A 24,787-nucleotide genomic window follows, 5' to 3' on the forward strand; every position below is an offset into this window, starting at 1 on the left:
GTATCATCTGCTATATTGATCCTTTAAAGGAAAAAAACGGTTGTCAAACTGCTTTTTGCATAAAACCTTGCACTATTTCTTGCCTGTCTTGCATAAGCAGATTCTCAGCTACTCTAATGCTAGTCCAAGAAATCTGGCAAGCTGGTTACCAGTTAAATAGACAAACCAGACCGTTTGGAAGACTGCATACATCCAAATACAATTTAACTTTCTTAGACAACTAGTGGCAGCTAAAAGCAGAGGCCTACTTGTGTCATTTCCCTCTGCATAAAGTAATGTCATGTGATGAGTGCATTTATGAAAACATGGCCATATGTAAGAGTTGGTGCCATTGGTTTAAATGTGGGTGCAATAAAGTGCCGGTGATGTTGTGTTGATGGACAGAGTAATCAGAAATGTTTTATTGGTAATTTAATTTTAACACGGTAATTCTAACAACGGGAAAATTTACGTGGTAATCTTTAAAACTAGTAATGGTTTTGCATTGATCGAGAGGCTGTGGGATGCAATTCTTGATCCATGAAGGACAACAGGTTTCTCTGCCTCACTTAGAGTTGATCAAGAGAGGCAAAATGTTCATTTAAAAACTAGAGTACATATTTTATGTTATTAAAAAAAACGTATGCTGCCATCTGCCAATCCCAACACCACAGGTGGATCAATATAGATTGCAGATTGCCGCAGTACCAGTTAATTGTGGGGGATTTACTCTTAATGCTGTGAGTAATAGCCTGTTTACGTACCAATAAGGTATTTAAATTGACCTGCTGAGTCATTTTTAGGCAATGTAATGGGTTACATTTCTGATAGTGTAGATGACAACTAAATTAATTACACCATCATAATATACTCTCAGCATTCACTCAAATTTGAAGAGCATGTGCCTGTACTGTATAGAGTCCTCCTCCTCTGATTATCTCCGTGAATGTCTGGATCTGTGGGTGTCACTGATAGGCCGCGGCATTAAACTGACCCTCTCCCAGAGTGACAGCTTTAAACCCTCAAAGCTATGAGAGTGAGTGTGGCATGTGTGCCCACAGAATCCAATTCAGCATGGAGTAAAGAGGAACTGCCTTTCAGCTCTTATCAGGGAGCCAGCAGAACGGGACAGATCACCTCCCACTGCTGAGCTATCAATGTAGAGTTAATTGCCTTGCAGAAAAAAAGCAGAAAGATGCTGTGTATCTTCTCTTTCTCATTGTTTGCCGGCTTTTTTCCCCTGTCTTTTAACTCCATGTAGCATGGCTATGGGCTTGGTCTTTGCCTGGAGTTGTCCCCATGAGCCTGCAAGCCACCCTTCAGATTATTCACCTCAAAAATAAGAACAATTGGGTTTGACATAAAGTGACACAAAGTACCACTAAGAGAAAAAGAGTAATATAGAGGGATATACAGATAAGTGGTACAAGGTAGTAATGTAGAGAGATACAACAAATCTAGGAGAAATGGGCTTGGTGGGTGGACATTATGTCCTGTGAGAGCTGCTGGAGGACAAGGTTGTTCAAGGTTTACTGCCATGCTTGATGGGTTACAGTGGATTGGAGGCCCTGATGGGATAAACCCCACTAGTGGTTCTGTATTGTTGCTGACTGCGACGCATTAAATTGCTGCGCATGTATTTGTGTGCATTATATGTCAAGTGCTAATGGCCTCGTGTTGTAGCCTATTATGTGAGCTTTCTTCAAGGTCCAGGTCTCCTGGGTCTCATTGCATCTGTCACAGTTTGTTGCCTTGAGTATGTCGGCAAGAACCATTTCTCCAGAGTATGGAGAGAGCGTGTTTAAAGTGCAAGAAATTGCAAGCCCAATGCCTCATATGGAGTAGATCACTGGTTTTCAAGTTTTTTTTCATACCACTTCAGTAAATACATAGCTTTGCAACTACTAACATTTTAAAACCATAAGAAGACAGGACTTGAACTTTTTAAGTTTAGTGTTGGGATTGAATTTAGCCATGAAACCTGGAGACACTGGAGATTTAGGATCAGGGTAGCATGACGAATATATTTTGCAAAATGGAACAGGCTTCGCAATGTTTGGCTTCTTTAAACTGCTTCTTTTATTATTCTTTCCTTGTTAACAATTTCTCCTGCCTTTGAAAAACTTTGTGTCTAAAAGCATTAATACGTCACACCTCTCAGAAGGTTTCATACTGCGTTACTAACAGGAGCTGTAACAAGTTAATTTCTCTATTGTGAGATTAATAAAGTCTGTCTTATCCTTTCTTATCTTATTGTCGTGTAACTCAACAAATCGAGCTCCATTTCGTATCATCATTCGTCACTGCTTTTGCAACAGCTGCACTGTACTCTTTGCATGCTGCAGAAGTAAAATGGGAACATTGATTTCAGTTAGCGCTTAGCTACTAGTCTCGAGTCCTGCAAGCCTGGCAGTTTGTATAAAATAAGATGAATGTGATGGAAACTGTAATACAATTACTAATGACAAATCACTTTCTCAGGATTTCTGGCTCAGCATTGTTCTACTTGCATGCACACACAGCTTTCACATGCACATCTATTGTACTGAAGCGTGTAGATCATATTGGGATTGATTTAAAATGAATGCTAATTGTATTTTTGGCCGGTGATTGTGCAGCTGGAAGTAGATTCAAAAAGACTGGCATTCCTCAGTGTGGCAGCACTATGGTGTTGTGCTGTTATAAAGTGCAGAATACCTCTTGTCAGCTATCCTGTATGTCAATTTTATTTTATTTCTTTTTTTTTAGCACCTTTGCTCCTCCAGAAACTGCTTCAGTGAATCAGAACTGCAGATTTTTACAATGCATACATATTTGCATGTAAGTACTCATGGGAACAGAGGTGCTTGTGGTTTGCTGGGGTTTTTAAATGAAATTGTTGACTCATTTAGACCACAAACCGCCTTACTGCTCAGTCCTTTTAGGCAACCTTTGTGGTGGTAGTATATAGGTCAGCCCACTTTCACTAATTGGGTGCTGCTTGTTTTGACAAAATATTTTCCATGATAGCTGTCATCCAAAAAGTTCCAAATTACAAATATACAGTAAGGTTTTGTGAGATGCACTGATTAATGTTTGAAACCTTAAGCCTTGCAAGTTTTTATTAAGTCGCTATTTCTAAGAAAAAAGGAAAAACACTTAAAAAAAAAAAAAGCTTTTACTGCCCTCCATCTTCACTCTACCTTTCTCCTGCCTCCTTTTATGCACTTATTCTTTTTGTCCTGCTTTATGTTTTCCCATTACCAGCAGATTTGTCAAAAAATATATTCAACTATTGACAGTGCAAAGTAATGAATGGAAATCGTGGCGCATCATAAGATGGAACGTTCCCATTATCAAGCATTAAAAGCAGTAACCAGTCAGTTAATTTAGCTGCATCATCTCAGGCTCTTCTTCCTTCCTTGTCTCTTCCCTCTTTAAAAATTAACCATTCAGTAGTTTCCTTCTGTAAACTGAAAGCTCCTTGGTCTATGCTTAGGAAGTTCCCATTATTAAATCATCTCTACACCCAATATGTTTGTGCTTAATATAGAGGAGTATTTGCACATTACAAAGTCTTTTCCTTAAATATGTGTTGACCTATTCAGTAATTTGTGATTAAGTAAAATGAGGAAGGTCTTGAACAGAATAAAAAAAACGATGAGGTATTTAACATTTTGTTGGTTTGAGACCTTGTCTGAGTGTAATAATTTAGCTCAACTGTATGTTCTTTCTTCTGTTTACAGTGAATGAGTATGTGTTCATGGTCCAAGCCAGAGGCATCCAGATCAGAGAGAACGTGAAGAACATTGGGGCTCAGGTTCTGGAGCAGGTGGTGAGAGGGGCCTACAGCATCAATGGCACAGGTAAATACTACTTCATACAGGCACATCTTGATAAACTGGATTTCAATAGTTATTTATTATAAAGTTATTTAATTTGAATAATTCATTTCAAAAAGCAAGGCTTGGATATAGTCACTATGCACACTGTGATATATTTCAGGTGCTTATTATGGCGTTCAGCCAACGAAAATGAAAAGGTCGGTTTTTAGAAAATTTGAATATTTCATAAGACCAATAAAAAGTGATTCTTAATGTTATGGCCTACATAATTATGTGGAAGAATGCTGGCTTAACAGTTATCCAGCAGACAGACATTGACACCCTCCACAAGGAGGGTAAGCCACGAAACACAATTGCTGAAGAAGCTGGTTGTTCACAGGGGCCCTTATCCAAACATATTAAACATTTTAAAGCAAAGTTCAAGAGATTGAAGAAGTTTTGTAGGGTATTAACCGCAGCTAAAGTTGCAGTTTGAATAGCCACAACACATACACATATCCAGGACATGGAAGACAACTGTGGCATTCCTTGTGTTTGGCCGCAATGGGTGGGATTAGGAAAACACATGCACTGTTACTCAGTGGCTCAAAGTCTAGATTTTGTGTTTGATTTCTAAATCAAGGTCTCAGAGTCTGGAGGAAGAGTGGAGAGGCACAGAATCCAAGTTGCTTGATGAGGTTTCCATGGTCAGGGATGATTCTGGGAGCAATGCCATCTTCTAGTCTTGGTCCACTGTGTTTTATCAAGTCCAAAGTCAAATCACCCATTTACTAGTAAATTCAGAGCACTTCATGCTTCTCTTTGCTGACTAGCTTTATGGAAATGCTGATTTCATTTTCCAGCAGGACTTGGGACCTGCCCACACAACCAAAAGGGACTTGACTGGCCAGCAAACTCACCTAGCCTAAACCCCAGAGAGAATCAATGGAGGATTGTCAAGAGAAAGATGAGACACAATAGAATCCACTATGCAGACAAGCTTAAGGGTGCATTTTAAGCAGCCTGGGCTTCCTTAATACACAGGCTGATCACCTCCATGCCACGCCACATTGATGCAATAATTCATGCAAAAGGAGCCCCAACCAAGTATTGGGTGCATATAATGTACAGAACAATAGGCGCGGTTTTCAGTAGACTGACATGCCTGTATTAAAAATAATATATATTGATCTTATATAATATACACATTTAGTGAGAAACAGAATGAGCCATAATCATCAAAGTTACTGGAAACGAATGCTCATGAAATGAATCTATATGTCATGAGTTTGACTTTTTGGACTGAATTACTGAACTAAAAACACTTTGATAGTATTTAGTACGTTGACATACACCCTCACGTAAAAACGATAAGAGAAACTTAGATCTGCTGTCATTTATAGACTGCAATCCTGGTTGTTGCTCGGTCAATTTAAAAACTGTTTTATTTTGGGGGGGTTTCTGATTTACTGTTAATTGCCTGTATATGAGTTTTAATTTAAGTCGTGGGAAAAGAAATGAGAAAAATTACTAAACACCTAAATTCTGCCCAATGACAGAAAGAAAGATGAAACTCCCTCTGATCTCTTGTTGAAACTTTTTTTGTTGTGGCACCAGATTATTCCTATGACTTCAACTTCAGCGAGAGTGATGCTCCTTCCACCACATACCTGCCTGAGGGTTTCACATACCTCCCTTCCCAGGTTTGCCCCGAGAGGATGCCCTCTATGAGTAAGCACATTGTCAACATTCTGGATTAGACTTCTGGTGTATTTCTTTGCTTGGAAACTTAGTGCACAATTATTGTTGGTACTGAATCATGACAGATGAAGATATGTTGTAACATGAGTATTTAGCAATTTATGTCCAACATTGTTTAGCTACATTCATATTCCTTTGTCTCTCCTCTGTTCTCTCACTGTTATGGCACCATTTGCCTCCTACAATCTCTGACTTTTATTTCTCCTTTCCCCGCCTCCTTCCGCTCTCAGAGGGCAGGTTGGAAGTGAACATGAGTGAAATATCTCTGGAGGAGGTCGAGAGGTCCTTGTTAGAGCGAGAGCCCGGCATGGCCCTGGGAGGCTTCTGGAAGCCCGAAGACTGTTTACCTCGCTGGAAGGTAAGTGTGTTTGTGGCACTGGCCAAAGCAGAGCGGTTTTACAAGCATAAACAGACTGGCCAGTGGGATCGGTAAATGCATGATTGCTCCTGCCTCACTGTTTGTTAGACTTATTGGAGGAATACTGTTCATCTTTTCTGCAAAGTCCAGATAAAAAAAATATATGCTGTGTAGGTTTTAAAACCTCTTGAATTTATTTCCCCTTCAATAAGCCTTATTCACATATATCTTCTTTCTTTTCCTTTCACATCTTTCCTTTTCTACGATATAAAAGTCCTTTTTTTATGTGAGGCCAGAGTAATGCATGGAGCCCAAAGTAGCACATAAATGTCCCTCCCCGACATGTTGCTGTTACATCTGTTGAGGTGGCTGAAAAAATCCAGCAACATGTGTCCCATACTTACAAAATAGACAAATTCTGATATTTGGAAATATTTCTCTTCATGAAAAACACAGCCATGGTGAAAGCTATGCTCGTATTTCGGTACCTACCATTGGCAAGCCACTGGTACCATGTCTCTGCAGCCAACTTGACCGGAGGAGATGGCATGATTAATTACTCCATATCAGATTGGCAAAAATAAGAGGGGGCAATAAGTTTGCACAATAAGCTCTTGAAAACTACCATAGCACACATGTTTATGTGAAACCCGCACGACTGTGGTATCTTTACAAGGATATCATGCCAAATAAATGTTAAAAAGGCCATAATCATAGCTGGTTGATTACCAAAAAGTCTGATTTCATGCATGGTTTAACCTTCGGATGTCATTACCCTCAACGCAATGGGTTTTATGTGCACAACTTGCAAAAACAAAAAAAAAATATTTGTGATAATAATGTGCTATAATGTTTTGCTGTCTAGCACAACTGGCAAAAGTAGACATTGACTGTAAAAGATTTAAGAGGACTGGTTCTGCTTTATGTTTGTAACTTCCCCATTAGTACTGTTTAAAGGGGATGTTAATCGGCTGCAGGTTGAACTGTTGAACTGCGAGGCGTTACATCTTCAGGTATTTCTGAATACAAACACCGTTTGTTTTTGTTTTTTTCTTTGCACAGAGCAACTGTTTTTCAGACAAGGATCCTGTGTTTCACCTCAATGATTATATAGCAGAATTAACCAGCATAACATTTCTTATATGCTCTGTTCACTTGAATAGTCTGTTGTATATTCTTACATGTAGAATTATGCGGCCACTGTGTTTGCCACACAAAAGCAACAACATACACACACAGTATAAGAAGCGGGCAGAGCAATTACACTCTTTCCTTGTCTCTAAATGCAAAAAAAAAAAAAAAAACACATTACTGTGTGTTAACCCAGCCTTTTTTACTACACATTTTTGTATTTAACGGGGCAATCTCACCGTCTTCTTTTTCTATGTCTTTATAGCAATTCTACGAAGTGTCTAAAAAATCTGTCAGTAGTTTGTTAGTAGGCAACAGCTACTTTGTCATCTATTATGAGCTACTTCTAAGTAATTTTATCCTTTTCCTTCCTCTCAGACTGGCACAGCTTAAGTTTGTTTTGCTTTTTACTTAAGATTCTTGCACCATTATCACTCAATTTGTAATAGAAAATCATCCTTACCACTCACTTGTGGTTATCAGTAACAAATGCCGGATCCTATTGTGCAAATAAGATTTTACAGTCCTGTATGTTTGCGTTTTTAGAGCAGTTGGTTCTCACTGTTTCAGATTTCCCTCCTCCTAAGATATCAACTCTGTAATCAAACTTCCTCAGTTGAGCATATCAGACTGTTCTGTCTCGATAAGTGATCCTGTATATTTTTACATTTGTGTTCCTGTAGGTTTTTTTATTTTTTAGTTGCTATCTTTTGAATTATCGGCTGTTTTGCGTCCCTAGGTGGCAATCCTCGTTCCATTCAGGAACCGCCACGAACACCTGCCCATCCTACTGAGACACCTGGTGCCTGTGCTGCAGAAGCAAAGACTCCAGTTTGCCTTTTATATCATTGAGCAGGTATGTACACATACATGACGAACAGAAACCTCTTTAAAGGCACATACTTAAGAAAAATGGCACTAGTGTTTTTCTGTAGAAAATGTGTGGATGTGTTTTTAAAATTTTTTTTTATTTCCTTTTGTTTTATTTAGGGAGGGACAGAACAATTTAACCGAGCCATGTTGTTCAACGTGGGATTTAAGGAGGCCATGAATGACCTGGACTGGGATTGTCTGATCTTCCATGACGTGGACCACCTCATAGAGAACGACAGGAACTACTACGGCTGCACGGACATGCCTCGGCATTTTGCGGTCAAACTTGACAAGTACTCCTACATGTGAGTGTCCGTACTGTCTCTATGGGGAAAAGGATTATTTTGTACCAAATCAGTCAAATATGTTTGATTTCCCCTCAAGGCTTCCGTATAATGAGTTCTTTGGTGGTGTCAGTGGCCTGACGGTGAAGCAGTTCAAAAGAATTAATGGATTTCCCAATGCGTTCTGGGGCTGGGGAGGCGAGGACGATGACCTCTGGAACAGGTAGAGAAAACACCACACAAAAAAAACACAGACTCCAGCTTATCTGATGGAACTGCAGCACGAGACTGGCTGCTTTACTGGTTTTAGATGCCCTTACAAGATAAGTTAGGCCAGTCTGCCCATAACAGGCCTTTGTGTTAGTTGGTTTTTTTTTTTTTTTTTTTTCCCCTTATGCGGCTGTTTGCCTCACAGCATTTCCCCCCACCTACACAACACACAAGCAGCTGCATACATATGGTCTGCTGACTTTAACTGATAGATGTATGCATTTTTTTTGTCCTGCTTGTAATGGGAATCAAATGCCCAAACCACATTATATTGAAAACTAATAATAATAGCACAGTGGTTTATGGAAATGTCACATTGAATGCAAATAATGAAAACCCTCTTCTTTTCTGCCCAACTCCCTACATTACTAATTAAAAATCATTATATATGTTTGTACAGGGTTCAGTTTGCCAATTACAGCGTAAGCAGACCGTATGGAGACCTGGGACGCTACATGTCAATTCCACACCACCATCGCGGAGAAGCCCAGTTCCTGGGAAGGTGAGTGTTCAAATGCACACACTGCTCTTTCCCAAAGACAAACCCTTGTAAAAGGCGTTGGGTTAAAGAAGGAGCTGATAACTCAAGCGAGGCTTGCACTCGTGATTTAAGCCAGTCACATGAGAGAATTTCAACTCATTTAAAGACTTTTCATGTGATAAATGCTTTGGGGCTGGTTTCTTATGTGACTTAAAATGAGCAGAGGAATAATTGTTACTTTGAGAAACCTTAAGAGGGGTTAAAAAAAAATTAAACCTATAAAATAGAACCGGGGAACTGTTTTTTTTTTTTTTTTTACATCTTGTTACGTTACAGCCACAAACGGTGTGTTTTATTAGGATTTTATACGACAGACCAGACCAAATAAGTGCATTATTGTGAACTTAATGGAAAATGATATTCCAAAAATGTAAATCCGTAACAGTGGTGTGTATTTGTATTCTGCCCCCATGTCAATACTTATAGAACCACCTTCACTACAATTACAGGTGTCAGTTATTTGGGGCATGTCTATCCACTCCACTTTGCACATCTACAGAGTGATTTATTTATTTATGTTGGTTTTTTTTCTTTTTGCAAAATAAACAAAAGTCACATTGGATGATGAGCGTCTCTTAATAACAGTTTTCAACCCTTTCAACAGATTCACAATAAGATTTAATTTTTTACTTTGACTAGGCTAATCCAACATATGAATATGCTTTAATCTAAACCATTCAATTTTACTACTGACTGGTCATCGCTTCCAGGACTGCCCTGCATTTAGTTCCATCGATGTTCTCCTCAACTCTGACTAGATTGCTTGTCTCTGCTATAGAAAAGCATCCCCATAGCTTGATGCTACCACCACCACGTTTCACCATTGAGATGGTGTGTTCAGGGCCATGTGGAGTGTTAGTTTTCTGATGCACATATTTTTTTATATAGACCAAAACGTTACATTTTGGTCTCATCTATCTAAAACATCTTCTTTCAAATATTTGTTGTGTCCCCTACATGGCTTGTGTAAACCTGGAAACTCTTATGGATTTCTTCTCACCACTCCTCGATAAAGGCTAGTTTTGCTGCTTGCACAACTAACAGTTGCCCAGCCAACTGATGCTTTATCTTGTATGGGGCTTCCCTGCAGCTCCTCAAGACTTCCCTTGGGTCACTTGGCTGCCTTTTTCATTCACTTCGCAATTATGCACTACTTTATGTTGGTCAGTCACGTTAAATCCCACTAAAATACATTAAAGTTTGTAGTCGTAACGTAACAGAATGTGGAAAAGTTCATAAATACTTCTCCACACTGCTGTATTTACCTGAGGTCTCCCTGTGTGACCCTCACATTGTACCTTTTAACAATATCAGTTAATATATAATGAAGTTAGTTCCTCCACATTGTGTCTCATTGTTTCCCAATGCTCCGTTAAATGTCACCATCTATTGCCACTGTGTAATTTGGGCATGCGCTGTTCCAGTTTTCTGATGTCCAGATTAGTTATTTATTTCGCTTCTGATTTTTTTTTTTTTTTCTTTATTTGCAGATATAGTCTACTACGTCACTCAAAGGAGAGGCAGAAAGTGGATGGTCTTAATAACCTAAAATACTTGCCACTAATTTCAAGAAGTCCCCTCTTCACCAACATCACAGTCAGCTTGAGCAGAATGCTTGCGCCCGTGGCTGACTACTGACGTAGGCAGAGCTGGACTGCAAAACACCTGGGAATCAAAAGTCCTCTGGGACATCAGCCATATCTCACCAGTCGCAGCACTGCTTAGGACTTTTTTTTTTTGTTTTCTTTTGCTTTGTGTTTGTTTGTATGCAAAAAAATATATATGAAATGGAGACTCAAATTAGTATGTTTGATAAATCATCTGAAAACAAAATAGGGATAAATGCTGCACTTACTCATGCCACAGTTCATTACTCTTCATCTGGGCTTGTGTACACATCAGTCTCCACATGCCTTTTGCACCATTTTGGCCTTCAGCATCCCATTTGTCAAGCTTGTTCCTTATTTTCTCTCTGATTAGCTCTGCCCTGAGTTGTTGTGCTTGATTACTAAATTAGGTTACACATTCGAGCACACACACTGGCCACACATGTATACACACAGGAGTATGTACTTGCATGTGCTGACATAGGGGGGGCGCTGGGGCTTAGATCTTTCATTTTAGTTTTGCTCTTCTGATTTCATGAATGCAGTAAGCCTTTGCATGCACATACAACCCTTACAGCACCACAGAGCAATTTCAGTTGAGTTGATTCGCGCAGCTGGTTCTGCAATAGGTATGTCAAATCGACAAGTTAAGATAGTTAAAGAAAATGATATATTGTACAAGAAATAGTTTATTTTAAGTTCAGAAAATATTATTTCATTAATCATCCGTATTCCATCTAGTGAGAACATACCATTTAAAGACTGTGATGTTTGTGTTTGCCTCGTTCCACTGAATGTTCTGGCTGCCTGCTAGTGGCTGTATGTTGGAGTGCAATGCTCATCCTGTTAGCAATAAGCTGTAATATCAGACAGCAGAAATTAGGCCTGACTTCCCTATTGTAAAAATGCAATAGCATGGGTGCTAGCATTCCCTTGTTGGAAGTACAGGAAAGGAGTGACTGTGTATGCAAACTTAAAATTCAGTTCAGCTTTGCTTAAGCAAAACTCGGCGCCCCTTTTTCTTTCCAGAACTTTTGTGTGTCTTGTGTCCACGTCTGTGTGCGAGTGAGGGCAAGCTAGGCAAATAGCCTACATGCATTTGGTCGCCGGGGAAGGAGGAAACGTCTGGGCTTGTGTACAAACTTTTGTCTGGCCGACTTTAGACCTCACTCAGCGTGCAGCCTGTAAATCTAGGCCAGAAAGAAAGAAGGTGCAGGTGTATTTTTAGACCCATTATGTTATTGTTTACTCACCTTAATTTTTTTACAGCAGAGAATGGGAAGTAGTGAATACTTGACTGGTGTTACTATCACTGGTGTTTACAGAAGCTTTAGCTTTATTTTGCATATTGTCTAGTGTTTGTAACCAGCCCACCTCTACATAGGGTGCTGCAAACATTTTATCTGCTCAGCAGCCCCGTTGCAGCTGCCTTTGTTCCCCCTTTTATTAAACTGACACTTATTTGCTTGCATAGAAAAAAAGGCTGATCTGAATGCTTATTGATGGTGGCATGTGATAACTAGTGATTGGTTTTGTGTTCAGGCTTTTCTTTGTTTACATCAAACTTTGAAATGTTGATCTAGGTAGAGATTTAAAAAAAGATTTTTATTTTTTTTTTAGAGGCATGCAGCCTGACACAGACTGGTACTCCTCTCAAGACACACTGCAGCTCCTCTCTAATGTTTAACAGTGTTGATTTTTGGGGTCAGATATCCCAAAACTAATGTAGTTCCATTGTTAAGATATCACACAGACATACTCTCCTCACTGTCTTCTTGTCATGCAGCTACAACATTTCACATAAATCGCCTTGTATACATTTCTAAACACGTATCTCTTGGGAGGCATGTTCGTAATCAACAGAACTGTTGGATTTCAACGACAAAATACGAACCAAAGGGGCTGGACCTCTTGTCTATTTATTTGATGAATTACTTACTTTTAATTGTTCAGTTTTTATTTTTCTTGCGAGTTGACGTGATAATTTAGAAAGTGACAGTGTTAGATGCACTGAAACAATGCTGTGTGTAATAGTGTGGGATTCTGAGGTTCGGTTCTGTGTAATTTGGGGCACTTCCATTTCATTTAGACACAGATTTCTTTCCTCCCTAGGAGTGGCGCAAATGGCGTCGCCATAATGAGCTGAAATGAAATGGAATGGCACCCGTACTGTAGCTTGGTGTTATTACTCTTCTGAGCAGATGTGTTGGAGGAAGCCATTTTGTGTGATAACCACAGGAAGAGCAAGACGGTTTTAAATTGCTAGTGGCCACTGTCTTTCACTGATCACCTCCATTAAACTGATGATGGAGCTCTTACTGGAGCCAATTTTACCATCAAGTAGCCTGATATTGAGCAGGAAAAACGTTACTGAGACTTCTGGCTGTTTCATGTTGTTTAATCATCCTTTAAGTCCTCGTGAACTAGATTTCATTATATCTTCCAATGAATTTATTTATCCAGCCATGTTTAACTAACCCATGTATCAACTTAGAAGTGCTCACACCTCTGTTCAAATACTAGGTTTGTTATTTTTTTTAAACTAGACCATCTAAATGGTTTTAAAGGTTTTCTTCACCTTTTAAAGCCAAATATATAATGTATAGTTGAACTAAAAAAACAAATAAGTCTGTTTATAGGAGGATGTAAAAAACTAAATAACCTGGTTGCGTAGGTACGTCTAAGCACCTTTTGATTCCGTATCAGCATTCAGTCTTCTTTGTAGGAGCCGATCAGCATTCCATGTTTTAATTTGGCAGTATTTCTGCTCTCTCCCGTCTAAAGGTTCTCCAAATCAATTGGTCGGCGAAGACTTCGCTTGTTGACAGCACCCCTCCAGTGACCCCTTACATTTTCTGTCAGTCTTAGTTCTGGACATGGGTTAGGCCATTCGAAAACTTCAGAATTCTGGTAAAGCAATTCTATTGTTGGTTTTAGAGTACGGTTGGACACACATTAAGGTTGGAAAAATAAAATCCCTCATCTTCATAAAAAAAAAAAAGAGATTTTTATGATTTCATCCACCTTGCCAAACAAAAACCATTTTCATCTGAAAAAAGAAACTCCACAGCATGATGCTGCCACCACCGTGGCTTCATGTGTGTTGTGTTGTTTTTGTGCTAAACAGCTTTAGTAGTCAAAATGTTGAAGTTTGGTATCATGATACATTTTACAAGACATTGGCAAGGCTTCAATGTTTTCTTTGGGAAAATAAATCCTGTTTTCTTGTAGCCTGACTCCATAGTTTGGACGTATGGAGAATACTGTTGTCACATTTGGAACAACTCCAGTACTTGGCAGGAATTCCTGCAGCTTTTTCAGTGTTACTCCCAGGCTATTGTCAGCCTCAGTGACAACTTACCATCTTGGTGTATCTTTGGTTTTGAAGAAATGTCCAGTTTTTGTTATGACACTGTTGCCCCTTCTTCTCCAATCACTGATGCCATGGGGTACATATAATGTTGATGTTTTGTACCCTTCCTCTGACTGATAACTCCATACAATGAGAGTTTTCTGTTGTAACTAATCTGCAAACTACAAAAAGCTATATCCTCCTTTAGCTTAATGCCACAGATGTAAAAAAAAAAAAAAAACATCCAGTTAGGAGAGCTGACCTCTATTTCTGGTTCATCAGATTCACAATAATTGACAGCAAGCTTGAACTCAGGAAGAATGAATGCTGAAACTGAATCAAGATGTGCTTTATCAAAATAGGGTGCACACTTAGAAATGAAAAGAGAAGAAATGACTAATCAGTCTTTTTTTTAGCATTGCAGCACCCTGGCATTTTAATGGGTGTTCGTACACTTTTTAGAGCACCTTTATGTATATTTAGAAGAGCTCTGGTTCCTTCCCAGAAATGAAGCAGACGTTTACTTCCTAGCTCCAGACTAAGGAGGTGCCCAGTGGCAGCCATGGACAGTAGCAAGCAGTTGTGTTAAGTTTTCTTTTCCATGTGTGTTTGAGTGAAATGGCTAAACCTTTCAGAGGTGCAACCATCCTCCATCTAAACCTTCTAATCAAGTTTTTTATTTTTTGCATTTTGTTTACCAGCACTGATAAGAACATGTCGGTTTTTTTTTCTGGTAGTGAACAACTGGCAAGTTCTCCTTGTAGTTCCAGACATTTACATGATACGCTGTATATATTATCTCTAAACGCATATATATATATATATATATATATATATATATATATATATATATATATATATATATATATATATATATATATATAAGCTTTCAATGCTTTAAATTAAAAGCTAATTGGACATTATAGCAAAGCCAAATGGTTTTTAGTGTGCGTGTTCAGATGAAGATTCAGACTGTGAGTGACACCCTCAATCTAAGAGGCCCTCAGCGTTCTCAGAGTCAGTATTGGGCTCTATAGTCACAATTCACAAGCAGCTGCATCAGTTCTACACTTACAAGATTCATTTTCTTTGGTAACTACTGAACAGCTTTGGCCACTAGTTTACTCATTTGGAGACTTGTAGTTGGATTGGTGAATATTTGATTCCAGTGTGATGAGAGCAGGCCCGGACCGCCGCTCTCTAAAGAGACTTCTTCATATCTCAGTCTCGCCTGTCCTGATCCGTTCTGTGCCAGTTTAAATGAAGGGACCATTCCTTGGGCATCTGACAAGACTGGCAGCCTTAAAGCTTTTTAATTTATTGCAGTTATTTTAGTTTTTTTCACTTGTTTTTATTTTTTTTATATAAGCAAGAATATTTAAATTGAAAAGAAGTGCATATCAAGAAATGATCATTGTAAATATCGTTGTTGTGTGTAGTGTTTTAGAAATTCTATTAAGGTCTTAAATCACTACAGATGCTAGCATAAAAACAAGGCTTCAAGAGGGATGGGGTCTGGGGGGTTGGCTCGGGGAGGTTATCTGGTGCCATTTAGGTGCTAGCGGAGCTTACACATCAATGTTTTTACATCACTGCTTCCAAGCACAAGCTGTTTCTTTGTTGTTGTTGTTTTTTTTGGTTTTTTTTTGACAACAATGTTCTATAAAATTTAAAAATGCCCACATAATCTCAAGAGTTTTGCAGTCCCAGGGTCTCCATCCTGTTGGAGCTCAGTGTGGGTTCTGTGTCGGAGGGACGTCTCTTTGAGTGTGTCAGCAAATGGATTTAGGTCGAGCTCACAAGAAACCACTGCAAGATCATTTTCTTGTTATTATTGTTTCAACAAAAAAAAGAAAGAAAAAGTCTTACATCACAGAGGTACTCAAAGCAATGACACAATCCACTACAAAATGCTCACAGATATGCTCTTTTTTTTTGTATGAACTATTTAAGAAGAAACCCAATTAAAGGAGACCGATTGCTAACATCTTTAAAATATTTATTCTTTGATTGTAAGGAGAGACGCGTCTCCTTGAATTGAAGCCATTCGAAGCCACTTGTCAAAACTTGATGTCAGCCTTATGTGGATCTGTTTGTGTATTGGCATATTATCTTTTGATTATTGAAATTTGTATGATGGAGATTTTCTTTTATACCATCATTGTTATTGTCAGAAGTACACCAATAAAACGGAAACTTGTAAAGTATTTCTGTACGTCGTGTCTATGTGGGGCGGGTTTGGGGTTATTTTTTTTCAGTTACCTCGTAGTTCCCCAGAACCGTCAGTGTGGCGTAGATGCGCCTATATTTTTTTTCAATGCCGCAAAAGACGTGGTTTTAATGCACAGTGTGCGCATATACACATGCATGGCATTCATTACTCACAACAGAACCTAAACCACACTGACCACAGCTGGGGACATAAGCTGCTGGTAAAAGTTCAAATAGGAGAATTACAATCTCATTAAAACGACGTTGATGTCTGCTTGGATAATGGCAGGTGATTATGAGGTAGATGCAAAACGTATACGCACAATAAAGCTCATTTAAACGGGCTAAAACTATCTGTTAAGATCCTCATTTGACTTAGTTAAGAGGGCTTCACACTTGCACGACCACAGAAGAGCTTTGCACTGCAGCAGAGATATAAACATCACGTCCTCTCTTAAACGCCCTAACAAAGGTTTGTCTGTTCTTTTGGCTCAAAGACCCACCTCCTTTTAATCCAGTCTCTAATCAAATTCCCAGCATTTTGGGAGCAGATTCCTCCTGAGTTTGTGAACTCTCTATAATTGTCCTATTCTACTGTCGTGTCACTGCATAACACCCCCTTCACCATGCATGCACAGATCCGGATCCGAAGACAGAGGTGACGCTTGTTCGCGTCCTACAGTGAGTAAAATAAAACGCAAAAACAAAATGCTTTCACCAGAGTTCACTTAAGATTCATTGAATCAGAGCAGCTCCAGCCCTGTGGGGTTTAGCACATTAGATGCGCATCTCTGCTGGTTAACGGAAGTGACAGCTAATGATTTAATTATGCTCTCGGGAAAGAAAATGTTGTGTGGCAGGGATCGGACATGCTACTTAGAGAATTTTTGCAGGAACTGTTCACCCACAGTAAGCTTAAAACTAAAATGTAAAAAAACATGGCTGTCTGTTCATCTAAAAATGAAAATTGCAACGTATCAGTGTAGTGTGTGTGTGTTTACAACAAGAAAAATACCCATCTTAATGTAAGGTGAGGAACATAAGGCTGAGTATGGCAGGCCGTTTTGACATTTATTAGCTTGACTGAATATGTATTTCAGATATCTTAAATAAAATTCATCCTAGTCAAAATGAACATTCCAGATATCTTGAATATAATACATACTAGTACAAATGACGTCACTTTCCCCATTCAGGTTTATTGGACTTTTACTTCCTCCTATCTAAAATAAACATTCCAGATATCTTGAATATAATACATACTAGTACAAATGACGTCACTTTCCCCATTCAGGTTTATTGGACTTTTACTTCCTCCTATCTAAAATAAACATTCCAGATATCTTGAATATAATTCTTACTAGGATTAACTCTAATTTCAGATCTCCATAATCCACTTAATACTAGTCATAATGACCATTTCAGATATCAAAAATGAAGAAAACGTTCCAGATATCCAGAATAACAATCCTTGCCATTACAGATATCAACTACTGATTATATGACTAGTTAAAATGGAATTTCAGATATCTGAAATTTTAATAATGCCTATACAAAATGCAATTATAAATGTTTACAAACATATTTTGGCTTACTTGCAACAGAATAATGGGGCGCCATTTTAACATAAAATAGACAAGCTCACTAGCCACATTTCTATTATAGATAGCACTAAGGCATCCTACCTAGTCATAATTACAATATTTCTAGCCAGAATTGTAATACAGATATCAACAATTGCATTTATGCCTGTAGAAACCAACTTGATCTGAAATTAAAATTTTACTAGTAAGAATTAAGTTTCAGATATCTACAAAGCTTTACTAATTTAAAGTGGCCGATTTAACATGTATTTGCTTGACTGGGTATGTATTTCAGATATCTTTAATAGATATACCATTGAGCAAGGTGCTGCCATGACACGGTTTTAGTGGGCAAAATTATGACAGTGTGTTGTGCCCTGGTGCTCGCGGAGAGGAAGCAAAATTTCTTCTTCTTGTGTTTTATGGCGGCTGGCAAACCAAGTATTGAGGTGCATTCCCGCCACCTACTGGACTGGAGTGTGGACGGAAGTTGAATTTACGAAATTAAAAATGAGTTCCTAAAACGTAGCACAAGTTTCACAGGTGGTTCACAAAGCTATTAGGTTTTACACTTTCAATACAACACCTGTCTCAATTCCCACACTACACCCTACGCCCCTCTATGAAAGTGTGTACTTTGTACAAGTGCATTTAGGGGTTGAAGTGTGCAGGTTACAAGCTGCAAAATTGGAGAATTGGGACAGTAGGGGTTACGTCATCGACTTGCACCTCTGCACCGTAACTGCAACATCAAAAAGGGAGGGAACCAGCGCTGTTTTCACAGTCTTGCTGCTAAAAACCATATTTTAAAACTGCAACAAGCAATTGTTTTGAGAAGAAAGTGCAGGAAGCGAAGGAGGCTTACACACCAGACTCTCGCCGCGCCAGTGTTTGTTTGAAAGGTAACTTCAGTGTTATGGCCTACTGACTGCCCAGACTCACTCTGAACCCAGTGGTATTGACGGCAAACCCTCAGCCAGGGTCGAACAATAGACGGTTGTGTGAAAAGCAGAAGTTCCGTTCATGTCTGTTTCCATTTTAGCAAGTCCAGAGGGAAAAATACGCCGACAATGCTAGAAAGCGGGAAAGACGACTTCCTGCATGAGGTGGTCAAAAAAGTCCCACCCACTATGACATGTCCAAATGTCGCATCAGTGATCAGTTACGTACATGTAGTCATTTAATTTGATATACGTATAGATAGGAATAATGACAGTTATGGATATCCACAACTAAATTGTTCCTAGTAAAAACTTCAGAGTAGATATCTGTAATGACATTTTTACTAGTAACAATATATTTTTGATGTTAGAAATTATATTGTAGATATCTGGAATGTTTTCTTCATTTTTGAAATCTGAAATGGTCATTATGACTAGTATTAAGTGGATTATGGAGATCTGAAATTAGAGTTAATCCTAGTAAGAATTATTTTTAAGATATCTGGAATGTCATTTTAGATAGGAGAAAGTAAAAGTCCAATACACAGGAATGGGGAAAGTGACGTCATTTGTACTAGTAAGTATTATATTCAAGATATCTGGAATATTCATTTTAGATAGGAAGATAAGTTTCTGCTAGCAAAAATGTAATTGCGGACATCTATAATTACAGTTCTGACTAGCAGGAATGTAATTTTGACTAGGAAGAATCCTATTTTAGTGATCTACAAACGGAACAACAGACCGGTGTGCGCTTTGAATAAATGTTAAAACGGCCTGCCATACAGGGCATGCTTGCTCCAGTATCACTTCCCTTTCAGAGGGCAGCTTTTGAGATCCCAAGACTTTCCTTAGTATGTGTGCACACACATGGACACACACTTATGGATCATCCACACACATCCCTTGAGTGTTGAGCCACTCAGATACTTTGATGTCATCTGTGGCGCCTCAGCCTTTCTGCTTAGTTTGTGGATCTCTTTCAGTTCAATTTTCCCTAGAGGGTGTCTTTAACTGGAATCTGCATCAGAATCTAGCTGTGTTACTGAATTTGTAGCTTTCAGTTATGCAGAATAATGTTCCTCCAGTTTTTTTCCCCTTCACTTCCTCTGTACTCCTGCCTCTGTGCATTTATGTGTGTGGATCTAAACATAGGACGCACAAAAGGAAAAAACCAGAGACATGTCTTCTGGCTTTCCACAATTTAAAGCTTTCTATTTACAATCTGCAGTGATTCGACAGTTTGTTAAATAAAAGATGCAGCTTTCTGCACTTAGTTGTATACCTGTTGAAGAAAATTACTTAAAATTACCTATCAGCCGCTAGTATTGCTCCTGCACATCATCTTGTGTAATACTATAGTATCGTGTGTAATACTATAGTATGTAGTACTATGCATGACCTAGAAGGGTTTCCCTAACTTGAATTGTTTAGGTAATTTAATTGCATTTTCACTGAATTAAATTCAAATTGCTATTCTTAATGTGGTCATTCACTGAGCTGCTTTAATAGCATTATTCGGGAATATTCTGGATTGCCAAATCCTGCTGGAAAGTGAAATCAGCATCCTTCCAAATCTTGTCAGCAGAAGGAAGCATGAAGTATTCCAAAATGTCCTGGTAGATGATTGCATCTACCAGCAGACGAACATCAGCAGAGGACATGGCTGCCAGAATCAACACTGGCTTTACACTGGATCTCAAGCAACTTAGATTCTGTGTTTTTCCACTCTTCCTCCAGACTTTTTGACCTTGTTTTCCAAATGAAAGGCAAGTTTACCTTCAACTAAAAATAAGACTTTGGACAACTGGGCCACATTGCAGTGTTTTCTTCTCCTTAGCCCACTTAAAAGGCTTTATGTATTAAAATACAATTTTGTTAGTCCATACATCCATCCACTTTCTATACCCACTTCTTCCATGTAGGATCATGGGGGAGCTTGTGGCTATCTCCAGTGGTGTGCAGGATACATCCACGCCAGTCCATCGCAGGCCAACACAAAGACACAGAACAAACAACCATGCACAGACACATTCAAACCTAAGGGCAGTTTTACAGAGAACAATTAACCCCACAGTCATGTTTTCAGACTGTGGAAGGAAGCCGGAGTACCCAGAGAGAACTCACTCATGCACGGGGAGAACATGCAAACTAATGTTTTTAGTCTTAATTATCAAATTTTCGAGAAACTAAATTTGTGGGGATTTTTAGCTGTAATCTTTAAACACAAAAGAATAAATCCTTAAAATAGGTCACTTTGTGTGGAATAAATCTATCCAAAAGTAGTTTCACTTTTTTAATTGAATGACTGAAATAAAAAGTTTGTCTTTCACATCAGAAAGACAAACTTTTCTTTCTTAAAAACTAGTATGTTCAGATGAACAAGATGGATGGAAACTATTGGTATATTTTTGTTATTTCTTACTTCCTGCAGCAAAATTAGCCTAAATCATGTATTTTCTCCACTTGTAAAACATCCTGACTGACTGACCATCTTTTTGCATGTTTCCACTGGTGTGATAGTTCATTGATGGTGATGAACTACAAGTTTTTAAGGTTGGAAGGCCTCCTTGCTATCACCCTCATCTTTAGCTCCCTACCCAGGTTCTTTGTGTGTTCAGATTCAAGTAAGGACTCTGGCTGAGCCACTTTAATCGTTGGTACTTCCAGTCAGAAGAAACATGTTGGTAAAATGAAAAGATTGGTTTAAACCTGAATCTGCCTGGAGTCTGAATAATTTTAATCTAAACTTTATATAGGCATTTTCTGGTGTCCTTAGTTTTGTTTTTTCTTGTTTTGTATTTCTTTAATGAACTTTTTAGTTTTTGTTGTCATTGGTGTTTAATAAAGATTGACATGGTCAAATCTGTGTGGCATGCCCATGTGAGGTTAGAACGTGATCAAGATCAGAACATTTATACATAAAAAATCTAGAGATGATGGTGTAGTTTCTGTTTACCTTAAATATATGCTGGGAGAATGCTATTATATGGCAGGTGCATTTAATGACAAATTGTTACCATCAAAATTTCCAATCTCCAACTGGGGAAATTAAAGAATAAATGAGCAGTCAAGCTTTCTCTTTAAGGTATGACACATTAAAGTATTCAGAGAAATAAGCAGAAACAATTTTTTTTTTTTAAGTGTGAAGAAGGCTTTGACTTTCCATTTCTTACGTAATGTGAATGCAACATGATTTTAAGTTGATATTGTGCTGAGATAAAGATGGGGAGGCTAAATAGTTCTGCAACAAATATGAAATGCAACGCCTGCAAATTTGAAATGCTCTTTGAAGGAAGTCATTTCTAATAAAACCCTGAACCATGTCAAGCTGTTTTCTTCTTCCTTTCTTTGGAAGCTTAGATATTTATGATTATTTTGTTGTTTCATAAATATAGTACATTTTTATAAAATGTAAAACTTTCAGAATTTGCAGGATTTTAAAAATGCAGTTTACATGAATTCAATTAACCTTGCTCTCATGTTGGATTAAATCCTGTTTCATGTGTGTGTGTGTGTGTGTAAGTGTGTGTGTGTGTGTGTGTGTGTGTGTGAGTGCGTGTGCACAAACCCCAAGCAGGAAAGGAGAGAAGGCAACAGAACCACTGTGGAGGCCACACGATTTTGAAACATTGTTTGGTATTACAAAACCATTTGTCATGTATTAGCATTAAGAAAAAAATAAATCATTCCCCATATGTGCTTCTCTCATCACTAACAACCTCCCACCCCCATTCCTACTTCATCTTCTCCAGGTCACAAACAGGACAATCCCTTGTGTGATGCTGTTTCCGAGGGTTGACAGGGAATCCAGCTGCTTTTAGGCCCCTGAGGTTTAAACCCTTACTGCTGCTGCTTGCCCTGCTTTAGCTCACTTGTTTCTGTGTCTTAGCAGGAAAGTGTTTTCTTTTTTGAAGCCTGTGTTGTGGCTTTCCTGTCAGGACACAAGGCATACAGTTGAGAAACAAGGAGGCTGTAAACACATCTACTTACACCTCCCACGTTGTTCATCGTGCTTGACACTGTTGTGCTTTCTGTCTTGGTGTCCATCCTTTGGCACCCCTGTCTGCCCCACTCTTGTCACATCCCTGTCTATCAGCGGGAGTATTCCTCATCAGTGAGTCTGGCTCATTCGCTCAGCTTGCCTCTTTCTCAGCTGACTGTGACAGGGGTGCTCACTCTCCTCACACTCCTTCTGACTGTATCTCCTCATAGCATTTCTACAGGATATATCATGCCCCCCATTAAAATCCATTATTAGCAAATGGGTTGTCATTATTGTTAAAGCTTGTTACCTTTACATAATGATTTCATTATTGATTATTATTTAATGATCAGCTTTAGACCCATAACATAAAGTGATTGTATTTACTTGACATGGAAAATAAATAGCACTATGTGTATGTGTGACGTGTTGAAAGGATGACGAAGATTTATTGCACAAACAGCCGGTTTATTATAGAGCATGAATTCTGAATTGTCACTCACAGAAAAATATAAATAAATGCTTAAAAACACGCTGGATGTCCCAGGCCATAAGGCTGCCACCGGAACTACCAGTTCTGCCTGCCACTGCCAATTTCTCGGCACGTTTGCAATGCAATGCAGACGTGCACAGCGCCCCCTACCGAACAAGATGGGTAGCTCGGTCAGCAGGGAGCTGAGGAAGAGCGGCTGCTGACGTCACTCTTCTGCGCCCGCCGCTTGGAATGCTTTTTCGTTTTCGAGTTCTGGGCAGTACTTTGCGGGCAGACCACAAAACGAAAAAGCAATGTCTGCTTTGTTTTGTTTTTGATTATGGCATAAAATGTGCAGTCGTGAAGAAGAAAATGCAAATAGGATGATTGATTACTAATTTTATTTATGGGTCAAATAATGCAGCCACATTCTTAAAATGAAAAAGCATTTCTGGAAATGCTTTTTCATTTTCAAATTTTACATTTCAAATTGAATTTTGGTATCTATTTGCTGGGGTACATTTTGAAAAATAAATCTCAAATGTCTTTTTCTTTTTCATTTTAATTAAGTGAAAGAATGAGCAGTCTTGAAGAAGAAAATTAAAATGCAAATAGGATGATTGATAACTAATTTCATTTATGAGTCAAACAATGCAGCCACATTCTTAAAATGAAAAAGCATTTCTGAAAATGCTTTTTCATTTGAAATATGGTAACGATTTGCTTCCATAGCTCTCTAGCTGTTTGAGAAACATTTACTAAATGAGCACAATGTCCTTTGTGTTTTAATTTATTTGAGTCTGGGAAAGCTGTGCAGCTGTTCCCCAGATTCCTCCAGCCCATATGCTCCACGCTGTATATTAATGACATTTTTCTGGTTCCCATTACATCCCTGTCTATCAGCGGGAGTATTCCTCATCAGTGAGTCTGGCTCATTCGCTCAGCTTGCCTCTTTCTCAGCTGACTGTGACAGACGTGCTCACTCTCCTCACACTCCTTCTGACTGTATCTCCTCATAGCATTTCTACAGGATATATCATGCTCACCTCTTCCACTCCCCCGTTAAAATCCATTATTACTTTAATAGTTGATCTTTCTTGGTAAAACACCGGTTAATAAGGGGGCCTTCTTTTTCAATAAGGTGAGGGGAAAAAATGTTCATATTTGCATGTTTGAAACTAATATCTGCACAAACATATATTTGTAATTGCTCTGCAGAAAATAGACTGTCTCTATAGATTTCATATTCTGTGAACTTTTTCAAAATTTGTAACGATACAACCACAAACCTCACTGTGTTTTGTGAGATTTTAAATGACAGACCAAACAAAGGTAGACCATTATTTTGAAGTGGAAGGAAAATAATGGTTTGCAGACCATACGTTTAAAAAAAACCATGAAGCTCACAAGAATTGGATGGAGGGCATTTTTTTAAAGAATTTTTTCAGCACTAGAGGCCTATATTTTTGATAGTAGGCAGACAGGAAGGAGGGGCAAGAGAGGGGAAGATATTCGGCAAAGGTTGCCAGGTCCGGGACTCAAACCCGGGACGGCCGCTTCGAGGACTATAGCCTCTATATGTGGTCGTGCACTAACCCCTACACCACCTGCGCCGTGCCGTGGAGAGCATTATTTA

At 38.7% G+C, this 24,787-nt stretch overlaps 1 protein-coding gene across 6 annotated transcripts in view; it reads left to right on the forward strand.

Annotated features, from left to right (window-relative positions):
• Positions 1-16,166, forward strand: part of b4galt5 (UDP-Gal:betaGlcNAc beta 1,4- galactosyltransferase, polypeptide 5) — a 47,819-nt gene extending 31,653 nt beyond the window's left edge. For 3 of the 6 annotated variants that reach the window (XM_047379555.1, XM_047379535.1, XM_047379547.1), the window contains 9 exons: positions 2,728-2,799; positions 3,705-3,824; positions 5,400-5,513; positions 5,774-5,901; positions 7,772-7,888; positions 8,023-8,210; positions 8,290-8,412; positions 8,860-8,961; positions 10,491-16,166. In XM_047379555.1, coding sequence (XP_047235511.1) covers positions 3,722-3,824; positions 5,400-5,513; positions 5,774-5,901; positions 7,772-7,888; positions 8,023-8,210; positions 8,290-8,412; positions 8,860-8,961; positions 10,491-10,638 — 1,023 coding nt within the window. In that variant the 5' untranslated portion in view covers positions 2,728-2,799; positions 3,705-3,721 and the 3' untranslated portion in view covers positions 10,639-16,166. The remainder of the gene's footprint in view (positions 1-2,727; positions 2,800-3,704; positions 3,825-5,399; positions 5,514-5,773; positions 5,902-7,771; positions 7,889-8,022; positions 8,211-8,289; positions 8,413-8,859; positions 8,962-10,490) is intronic. The other 3 variants (XM_047379540.1, XM_047379529.1, XM_047379563.1) reach the window with 1 other exon arrangement.
• The last annotated feature ends 8,621 nt before the right edge of the window (positions 16,167-24,787 follow it).

The sequence above is a fragment of the Girardinichthys multiradiatus genome, chromosome 1, assembly GCF_021462225.1.
Source record: "Girardinichthys multiradiatus isolate DD_20200921_A chromosome 1, DD_fGirMul_XY1, whole genome shotgun sequence".
Classification (NCBI taxonomy): domain Eukaryota; kingdom Metazoa; phylum Chordata; class Actinopteri; order Cyprinodontiformes; family Goodeidae; genus Girardinichthys; species Girardinichthys multiradiatus.